The 11,193-nt window shown below is 41.7% G+C and overlaps 1 protein-coding gene across 1 annotated transcript; it reads right to left on the reverse strand.

The window, feature by feature from the left end:
• Positions 1–881: 881 nt before the first annotated feature.
• Positions 882–5,520, reverse strand: LOC116947081 (fibrinogen-like protein 1-like protein). The gene is made up of 2 exons (XM_032962497.2): positions 4,391–5,520; positions 882–2,569 (listed from the first exon to the last, which is right to left on the reverse strand). Exons 1-2 carry the CDS (start codon positions 4,518–4,520, stop codon positions 1,845–1,847), a joined length of 855 nt encoding a protein of 284 aa, XP_032818388.2. The 5' UTR covers positions 4,521–5,520; the 3' UTR covers positions 882–1,844.
• Positions 5,521–11,193: the final 5,673 nt, after the last annotated feature.

Here is an 11,193-nt window from a genome sequence, read left to right on the forward strand (position 1 = left end):
GACCCTCTTGAGGAGCCTTTCAAAACCATCACTTTACCCTACATTGCGGGGATCACAAAAAAGATCTCCAAAATCTTGAATAAACACAAGATCCAAGTCCGTTTCAACACATTACATAAAATCCGTGATCTGGTTCCGTCTGTAAAAGATGTGATTCCAGACATACAGTACCCTGGTGTCTACAAACTAAGTTGCCTCTGTGGTAGTAGTTACATTGGAGAAACCAAACGCCATGTCTCGGACCGCATTCGTGAACACAAAGCAGACCTTAAACACGGTAGGACCAACACCTCGGCCGTGGCAGATCATTGTTATAATTCAGTAGGCTCACGTGACATTGACTTTTCCAAGACAGAGGTTCTTTGTAAGCCATCTGGCTACCATGAGAGATTCGTTCATGAGGCTATCCACATATACAAGCACAGAGACAATTTCAACCAAGAAGATGGATTCTGGCTTAGCAATCATTGGAAAGATTTGATAAACCATTTCAGGTCTTAATTGATTGTTCACGCTTACAGTGGCTTTCAGACAGCATACATTAATTTTTCGTCTCCCCCCTCTTTTCAGAACATAGATGGACTAGTCCTTCTAAATAAACTGCTAAATCGCTGCGCGTGGCGCTGACGTTTTTATAAATAAATAAATGCACCGTCGAAAAATAAATAACTTAATGCAAACCGACACACCTGATGACGACCGTTTGTGTTATGGTCAAAACGTCGTGAGATTTTTTATTGTTTTATATATATTTTATTGTTTCCCTTCAACGTGACTTTACCGAAAGAGCTAAGAATAATAAAATTTGATCATTTGTGTCACGGTTTTAATACAAACACAGATCATCAATCCAATACAGCCACGCAACACTGTTTGGCAAATGTTTCCAGCTTCACTGTTTATTACACATCGGTGGTCCAGATCCATAGGGAACGCCTTCAAATAAACAAGAATGTCTCAGATGCTTTTAAATGTATAGTATACAGTTTTTTGGTTTAATTAACCCTATCTGTGGATACGCATACATAATTAGCATATACAGAAGGAGAACGGAAACACCTTTGAAAAACGCAAATAATTGTTGTGGTCAGGCATTTGTGTACGGTACCAATATGGTTGTATTAAAGGGCTTAGTTGGTAATGAACAAGTTTATGCATGAAGTGTGTAGAATATATGCACCGCAGTGGAAAGATATTAACTACCTCGCCTAGTATACAGAAGATTATGGGTTTGATCCAGACCCTGACGTCTGTATATTTGGAGTTTGCATGTCTCCCCGTGGTCGTGTGGTGTTTTCTCTGGATCCTCTTGTTTTTCCCTCCACATTTCTAGTGACTAAGTCGGAGATGATAAGACTTGGAGGCATTTATTCATTAACAAGCACCATTGAGGTTAACACTCTTAATAATTAGTCCGTCTATTGTCGGCGACGCTATTCAGTCAGGACAGTTGGTAGGCTGCCTGACTGGTGGCGCCTTGAGATGGTGAAGATGGAGACGACGACAAGAAGGATGGTGAAGACGACGAGAAGAATGGTGATGAAGACTTCAGCAGCACGATGGGGATCCCACTCCAACAACAGCCCCGAGGTTCCCTACAAGGGGACCCCTCTTAAACTGTCAGCGTGGCCTCGCTCCGCCCCCGGCCACGCCCCCTTTCTGGAACTTAGTTACTACTTAAGCACACCATTGTGGTAGGTTTACGGCACATTTACGCGATCTAACCCAATAACGTGAAAATGAATAATCCTGGTCGCAAAAATCGAAGTGTTAAATGGAACACTAAATATTGTCATGGATTCCTGTAGGCAATTGATACATGGCTTTGATTGAATGAACGATGACTAAGGATACTCTAGGGGGAAAGAGTACATGTGACACTTCTCGGAGTGGCTGACAAAGCAATGTTTGATTGGCTCCGACGGTTGGAGTAACATTCGTGCCGAGTGGCATGAATTGTTTCTGTTGCAGTCTTCGTGCCAGTAGATGAGATTGGGTCTGTTGAGAATGGCTCCGGCACATGCGTCGTACCACCAGCCCCCACCCGACACGCCGTTGTACACCAGCTCGGCACAATTCTGAAAATAATTGTCGTTGTCGCTGTCAATGGTGGTGAATTTCTGGTTATCATGAAGGTAAGCTTCAGAGTCCTGGCTCAGGGCATCTGCCGCTGTCCCTGAATGCAATCCCAGACGGAGTTTGTACTTTGAAGCTTCACCATCCACTCGGAAAGGGTCATACTCGGCCCATAACTCGGTGCCATTGTCCCTGAATAACTCCACCTTGAGCCTGTATCTGCCTCCCTTGTGCGTCAGCATGTGAAGATGCTCATTTCCCAACCAGTGATCGCCGTTTACCAAGCCAAATCCCTGCTTGTATTCACTCCAGGTCCGATTGAAATCGAGTGTGGAATTTAAGGTTATTTTCTGGAATACAGTCCAGCCTCCTCCTTTGGACATCTCGCAGAACACGACCAGAGGTCTCTGTGTGCCTATGTGGATCAAATACAGGCCGCTGGTGGCTGTCTGTTGGCTGCTCATGTAGATATCGTGGCAGTCGGTGTGCAGAGCTAAAAACACAACAACCACACAGTCCCTCGTTAACGTAAACCAAGCACAGGGAAAACGATACATCGAGGATACCTCACAATGCCGGTGGGTTCTGGTTCGGCGAAGTTGGGGGAGCATAGATGTATAGTACAATAATGGATATTTCTCTACTGCCCTATTTCTGCCCACAATGTAGCCCAGTTACTTGCTACCAGTTATTGTAATGAATGACATACATATTTGAATCATGGCCAATGTGTTGGAATTATTAGCAAAATAACTCGATCGTAAGTTCTCAAGGAATTCATTTGAAAGTGAGTCCAAACGAGTCGTCCTGGGAAGGGAATTTATAGTTCCAGAAACCCACACTCGGTAGCGGGCACTCATAGGAATCTACTTTTTAGGCCAATTTTCTTCTCCCATAGCCCCGAGCTCCAGACACGCACCCCTCATCTACCCTCTCAGTCCCCACCTTCTGGAACCTTCCACAAGTCCCTCAAGTCCTCCTCCTTGCTTGAATTTCCTCCCATCTCATCTCTCCCATTCTGCATCTTTGTTACCACCGTCTCCTTCAATAATTCCTCCTGGCTATGGTCCCGTGTCCCCACGCAACCCCTCCTCCATCCTCGAGGCTACGGTGCCGTGTTCCCCCATCTAGCCACAGCATGTCCCCACACGACTTTTACACATTGATTGAGCATATGAGGGAGGTGCTTACAAATGCTTTGCTGAATACAGAAGCATCATTCTTAATGGAAATCCAGCGTGAGCTTAGAGCATGGAATAATATAATATTCCCATTTCCCTTTTGATAATACTGTATGAGCATGATGCAACTGGGGTATCATTGTTCTGTGACAGGCATCATATTAATTACAGTACTTTGGTAGAGGCTATTTGTCAATCATCATTCACTAAACTTGAGGTACCAGTCCCATGAGACAACGCATCTATTTAATATAGAGACGCTAATCAAACCAAATATCTATTAACAGCAATATGCGGGACATAAATGAAAACATTGGCAATGAGATTACACAAATTCATTAGAAACACAAAACCACACACGCAGATATAAAAATATGCGTATTAAATTAAATAATAGCAGTGGAATAGGTCTTGTTGACTGCAAAATATATATCGTGCAATGTTGGGTTTCATCCGCGCAAGGTGGAGATTAACTACACAGATACAGCATAGATGTAATCTTATCACAAGAAAATGCGGTCAAAAATATTTGCAATAATTACGAATGAACCTTTGAAATTTAGGTTTATAATTGATTCAAAATTTGTTTGTTTAGGGGTTATATCATCGTGTAGTGTACAATACCAGTTTATTAATGAGTACCTTCCACCATCCGACAGAAGCCAATAAAATCCAGTTGTCACGTGGGACAAATATGTCGATTTATTTAGTTTATCAGGAATACCGGAGGAGGAATATTGAAAAGCAACATTTTGACATTCCTCCGGTTTTACTTACAAACCAAATCGATCGGCGTATTTGCCCACGTGACAACCTGGTTTCATTGGCTGTAGCGTGGCGGAGCATTCTAGATAATAAACCGGCATTATACTATAGACAAAGATCTAACCCAAAAAACAATAATTATGAATCATGATAACATTGGTCTTGAAAGTCTCCGCACAGAGTAAGCCTCATCATGTGAATGTCTTGTGAAAATTTTCAAATATATAGATTTAAGAGTCAACAGGTGTTTTTTTAAACTCACAATGCTTTGGTACAAAGCGACAAGTTGCATTCCCTAGACCGATGAGCACCGTTAGTGCAGCCAACGAGCACACGATGCCACCGTAAAGAGTTGCACTGAGCCTTACCCTTGTGTTCGTGGGCGTTTAGGATGTCTTCGTAGTGAACTTCTTCTAGCATGTGCTTGTTGGTCACTCCGATCTTGTTTGAAGCCAGGCCCAGGAGCAGCACGGATGAGATGACCACATATGTAAGCATTCTTGCCTCTTATTCACTGTAAAAAACACATGATGTTGTATGCAAATAAAATAGTGCTGTATTCTATATTATACGGCAGTGTTTAAATAAATTGAGTATACAAGTTTGAAAAAAGTAGCTGTTGCCATGCCGAGTGTAACATTATTATTTTCTTATTATCGACATCAAACCCCCTCACCACCCTCCTCGTCTGAAATCGAGACGTCCATCTTGAACACACGAATCGACTTCTCCAGTCGACTAAAAATCCACTCCAAGTGCCACGCAATGTGGCGCGAGTACAGTGGTAAACAAACAAGAACTTTCGTGATTCGCCGTGAAGAGATCCACTGTGAAGATCTACTGTGAAGAACCAACGAAGGAACAGCCAGGATCCTCTCTGCTGCTCCAACGGCAGTGGGGAGGATCGTTCTCAATCGCATAACAACAACAACCATGCCTCGTGCTGGCTGAAGGCGTGGGGGATATTTCCTCCATAAATGGAGCGATCAATTACTCCGTCAAACGGCGATTACGGTGGGGTGTATATTACTGACGACTGGCCCAACACAACGCGCATACTCTGGTAGATGCCATAGAGGTGCTCACACCATTAACAAACGCTATACGGAATAATAAGTGTAACGTTATTATGGCGTAACAAAATGACGGATATTTTATCACGTATGTTCATATGGCGTAATGGGAGCACGAGCAATTCGTGATATTTTTCGTGAAATTTTCACGACCAACATTTATTTTCAACGATTGAACTTCTTGCACACCATATATAGCCAACCGTGCTAATCTGAGGTGTGGGGGAAGGTCCACAAACTAAATATAAAAACTAATTAACATGAGCAATTCGCTTTCACGAAGTTCCTGGATGACACTGTGTCCATTCTCTGAAATACTGACGACGTTTTTGTCTTTTTCTCTCGCTGCTTCTGCTGAGCTCACGCAACACGAATCTCCCTTGTAAATAGCCGTTAAACTGGCTGAGCGTCACCATCCCTGTAGCAAATCAAATGAACTCAAAACTCAAATACAATAGTGTGATTCAAGTAATAACGTTGTCACAGACGTGAAGCAGTAATAAATTGACCACATTTGTTCACCTGACTTTATTAATTGGCTGTGTCGCGTGGAGGAGGGTGTACAACACACATTCTCCTTACGTGATTTGAACACAAAATACATTTAATAAAAGAGTTTTCCCCTTTTTTCTGGCAACAAAACTGAAATCTTTTTACAAGGATTCATGTCTGCTTAACCACATTACCTGCAGTCAAAATGCAAACAAAAAACATACTATGATAATATATGCATTGTCCTTGAAACTGATTGGTCCACACCAAGGGACGGCTTTCTTTTGAGCCACATTTTTCGTGGCAATTCTAACTACTGTAATTAATTAATTAATTATCGAACGCAGTAATGTAAATGACAATTAAATTCTTGGTTCTTTCGGTAAAGTCACAGAGATAGAAAACAAAAATCTAAATTAAAAGCAAAAAACCCACGACGTTTTGATCACAACACAAGCGGTCTTCAGAAGACCAAGAATATGAATTCCTGCAGTCACGAAAGTTTTAAGTCTAAATTGAAATGACAACTACTGAAAAAGCAGATATCAGAATCATAATATTTCTTTATACAGGAGGAATCTGTTGAGCTATAAAGCTCTTTCACAGATTTCTAGTAGACAAATTTAGTACACATCTGCGAAAACATCTCTACTAAATCTTGAATATGGATTTTTTTCCTGTAACAGCATTTATGCAGGAGTAAAAAGCTGATTGCAAAAGTGAATACATGCTAAGCTATTTAAAGCAAAGTAATACTTTGCATGACTAACCTTGACGACAAAGTCACCGGCGTGGAAAGAACGGGACTGACAACCAGCGGTGGTGCGTGACGCATGTATTTGGCACTTGCCTCTCTCCGTGAGAGCAAGCACAGGTGACGACTACGAGGCGATCGATAACAGCCCGACCAGAGGTCACGCGTTCGCACTTTCCCACAAACGTCACTCCATTCTGGCACATAGAACGTCAGTTACACATTGCAGCGGTGCTCCGCTTAACTGCTAGTGCATGACGGCACGGTGGACTAAAGTCACCGCGTGGGCGCATCTGCCCCTCGTCGTTTCTTTGCGCCTCCTGACATCGTCCTGATGCTGATACAGCAGCAGAACGACTGCAGTTTAAACAACAGGCAAAGGCGCAGCCCTTCAATTGCCCCCTCACGTCACTGCTGGTAGAAGTGCATTCACTAGAGGGAGCTCTGGAATGTATTTGGTCTCCTCTTTCACGCTGGCCAGACCGTGTTGGAAGAGGTGGGAGTACCCAGAAGCACAACGACCAATTTCAACTGGGGGGGAGAGGCTCTGCAAGATCCGACTGTGGGCCCCCCTCCTTTCTCCCGACTCACTTTTACTTGAATAGCTTAGTATGGTTTTAACCCCGTATAACAATAATATCTTAGGCTATAACTGTAGTGTATATATTATTTTATCCATAATAGAGGTTTTTGGGTTAGATCGCATAAATATATAAATGTGTTGTTAAAACCCGCCACCACCCGACACAGCCAACTAGTAAGGGCTGTCACGGAAACAGAACATGCCAATTCGTCACTAATATAGCACACCGGTGTGTTGGAGAGCCAAGCTACATCATTTACAAACTGAATACGACGTTTTGCCACTGTTATAATTCAGTGGGCTCACATGGCTTCTCCAAGACGGAGGTTCTTTGCAAACCAACCGGCTACCATGAGAGATTCGTTCATGAGGCCATTCACATATACAAGCACAGAGATAATTTCAACCGAGAAGATGGATTCTGGCTTAGTAACCATTGGAAAGATGTTTTAAACCATTTCGGTTCTTAATTAATTGTATTTTACGATGACCTTCAGACCGCAGCTCTTTCGCTGGCATTGACTCTTAATACCTCTCACACCACGGTTAATGGTATGGTTTACAACATGGAGTATAACAGCGCCTCGCAGCTGTCTCTCTCCCCCTCCTCTGTTCCGACGATGGATGAACTCGTCCGTCTGAACGGTGCTCGTAGCTATCCGTGGTGCTGAAGTTGAGGTTAAGAATCCACCCATTTTTTCACCATATAGCATTGTGATATATAACGACTTATTGTTGGTAGCTTAGCTGATTGGAGAATATATAGAGTTTATTGATAACATTGAGGTAGTTTATATTTGTTTTTATTGGTTTACTATATGGTATTCATTATATAGTGTATACCCAGTTACTGTTAATAGCTCAGCTTATTGAAGAATATATTGATTACATTTATTCTATTGATATAATTTAGACTTAGGTTTTTTCACATCGGTTTACTATATGATAGATGAGTTGTTGCAGCCCCTTTGGCGTCCATGTACGAGGTGCCTCTGTAGATGTGTAGGCTTTGACTTTAACATAGCTATTTCTATGACCAGTCACAAGCTAATCCCTCAGTTATTTCAATACTAAATTCTCCTGTTTGATTTATACTAGGTGCCTCTGTGGATGTGTAGGCTTTGACTTTAACATAGCCATTTCTGTGACCAGTCACAAGCTAATCACTCAGCTATTTCAATGCTAAATTATCCTGTTTGATTTGTACTAGGTGCCTCTGTGGATGTGTAGGCTTTGACTTTAACATAACTATTTCTATGACCAGTCACAAGCTAATCCCTCAGTTATTTCAATGCTAAATTCCCCTGTTTGATTTGTACTAGGTGCCTCTGTGGATGTGTAGGCTTTGACTTTAACATAGCCATTTCTGTGACCAGTCACAAGCAAATCACTCAGCTATTTCAATGCCAAATTATCCTGTTTGATTTGTACTAGGTGCCTCTGTGGATGTGTAGGCTTTGACTTTAACATAGCTATTTCTATGATCAGTCACAAGCTAATCACTCAGTTATTTCAATGCTAAATTATCCTGTTTGATTTGTACTAGGTGCCTCTGTGGATGTGTAAGCTTTGGCTTTAACATGGCTATTTCTGTGACCAGTCACAAGCTAATCACTCAGCTATTTCAATGCTAAATTCTCCTGTTTTATATGTAAACCCCTTTGTCAAGGTGCCTCACTTCTCTAAACCAGCTTAAAAAGACGCTACGAATCTTAACAACGTTCATTCAAGCTCTGTCGTCCCGACGAGTCTGTTCCTTTCACCTGAAGAAGGCCATTTGTGTTGTGGCCGAAACGTCGTGAGAATTTTATTGTGTTATTTTATTTTATTAATTTATTATTTTATTCTCATTCTACGTGACTTTACCGAAAGAACCAAAGAAGAATTACAACTAGCTTCATCAGGTGACAGCCAGATTTGTGGAGAAGTCTTACTTAAGTTTTACTGTTTCATTCCTTATATAGAGGCGTAGATGTGTTGACCATCCTTCTGCGCTCTTGCGCAATGTGGGGGGGGGGGGGGGGAGGATTACTGAGGCGATGTACATTATACATGTGCATAGTGTTGGATATATCGGCCTTTTCCAAAATTGATATTAATAAGAATATTTGCATAGATATGTTTTAATAGTGACCGAAATAATAAATGAAAACACGCAAACGCAGCAAACACAGATTGAAATCGTAAAAAGGTCATAAAAATAATAAATACATAATAAACTCCCGGGGCAGAGAGGGGTTATTGGCTATCGGAGAATCGCCAGATTGCCAAGGGACGATTTACCATGACCTGCTGACATAATTTTGACAGTTCACAAACATGCCCAGGGTCAGAGGGCACAGACCGAGCACTGGACATGCAAACAGCAGGATTGACGTAACGCAGCGCCCGGGGTCGCCGAAAGTTCACCCCTTTCGTCAGCCTGCAGACATAGCCAAGCCAACCGAAACCATTTTCCCTTCAATGCTATTAAAGTAACGTTAAAGTTCAAAATCCAACAACAGGAATAAGCTAAAATTATTGATCCTCACGCTCACTCCAATTAAAAACCAGGCCACAAGCTACATCAATGAACCATTACCCATTTACTAATTTAATACGAAATTTTATTTCCATCTTTAATAATTTCTACACAACTTGACCGAAGCGTATGGCAATCAGAATTTTTCCTAAGTCAAAACGAATTCTCTAACCTCAGGACATAAGCAAATAATAATAATAATAATCCAGTGTTAACTCAAGATTTAGAGAGAGAGAAAGAGCCTCCCGGCCGTCTTTGTCTTCCCGCAGCACGTGATAAGAATATGCATACGCTCAATTTAGCATCATCTCCTCGTGGAAATAAAATCAAATACCTTGAGTCACAGACAGAATCATAACTGCAAGTGGTACGATACCAAACCATGATAGAATACATGTATATACTTAGCTCTTTCGGTAAAGTCACGTTGAAGGGAAACAATAAAATAATAAAATACATATAAAACAATAAAAATTCTCACGACGTTTCGACCATAACACAAACGGTCATCATCAGGTGTGAAAAGCCAACGGCAAGAAACATTTGAAAGAAGTGGTGGTGTGCATTTATTTCTTTTTAAACGGTGTTTGTATTTATTAAAAAAAAAAAGTTAGCACCACGGGCAGCGATTTAGTATTTTGTTTAGAATAATGAGTCCATCTATGTTCTGAAAAGAGGAGGGGGAAAACGAAAAATTAATGTATGCTGTCTGAAAGCCACCGTAAGCGTGAACAATCAATTAAGACCTGAAATGGTTTATCAAATCCTTCCAATGATTGCTAAGCCAGAATCCATCTTCTCGGTTGAAATTGTCTCTGTGCTTGTATATGTGGATAGCCTCATGAACGAATCTCTCATGGTAGCCAGATGGCTTACAAAGAACCTCTGTCTTGGAGAAGTCAATGTCATGTGAGCCTACTGAATTACAACAATGATCTGCCACGGCCGAGTTGTTGGTCCTACCGTGTTTAAGGTCTGCTTTGTGTTCACGAATGCGGTCCGAGACATGGCGTTTGGTTTCTCCAATGTAACTACTACCACAGAGGCAACTTAGTTTGTAGACACCAGGGTATTGTATGTCCGGAATCACATCTTTTACAGACGGAACCAGATCACGGATTTTATGTAATGTGTTGAAACGGACCGGGATCTTGTGTTTATTCAAGATTTTGGAGATCTTTTTTGTGATCCCCGCAATGTAGGGTAAAGTGATGGTTTTGAAAGGCTCCTCAAGAGGGTCCTTCTTCATGGTTTGAGTGATAGCTTTGCGGATTGTATAGTCCATAGTAACCATTAGCCTTAAGAGCTTGGTGTACGTGCTTGAGTTCACTGCCTATGTGTTCCTGGTCGGATATGGATTGGGCCCTATGGTACAGAGTCTTGATGAGAGAATTTTTCTGTGATGGATGGTGGTGGGAATCCGGTTTCAGATAAGCATCCGTATGGGTAGCTTTCCTGTAGACAGAGTGGCTCATTGAACCATCAGGTCTCTTTTTAATTAGGACATCCAAAAAAGGTAGCTTGCCATCTTTTTCGACTTCCGTGGTAAATCTGATGGCTGGGTGTATGGAATTGATGTGGTCAAAGAATTGGTCTAGAGCCAGTTTGTAGGTTGCGGAGTTGATAGTAGAGACGAGGGGACGAAGGGGTGCATCTACTTTATGTATTTTTGGTAAGCCGTATAATCTTGGTGGCCTGGCAGCAGAAGGTTTCAACGAAAACTGTTTAGATTGATCAATTAATGCAGT

Source organism: Petromyzon marinus, chromosome 29 (assembly GCF_048934315.1).
Source record: "Petromyzon marinus isolate PM22_M1 ecotype Great Lakes invasive population chromosome 29, UKy_Petmar_22M1.pri1.0, whole genome shotgun sequence".
Lineage (NCBI taxonomy): Eukaryota > Metazoa > Chordata > Hyperoartia > Petromyzontiformes > Petromyzontidae > Petromyzon > Petromyzon marinus.

Coding starts and splice junctions, on each gene's coding strand:
- LOC116947081 (XM_032962497.2), bottom strand. CDS start 4,520: ATGCTTACATATGTGGTCATCTCATCCGTGCTGCTCCTGGGCCTGGCT. Junction 2,570..4,390: donor AAACGCCCACGAACACAAGG/GTAAGGCTCAGT, acceptor TTGTGTTTTTAG/CTCTGCACACCGACTGCCAC.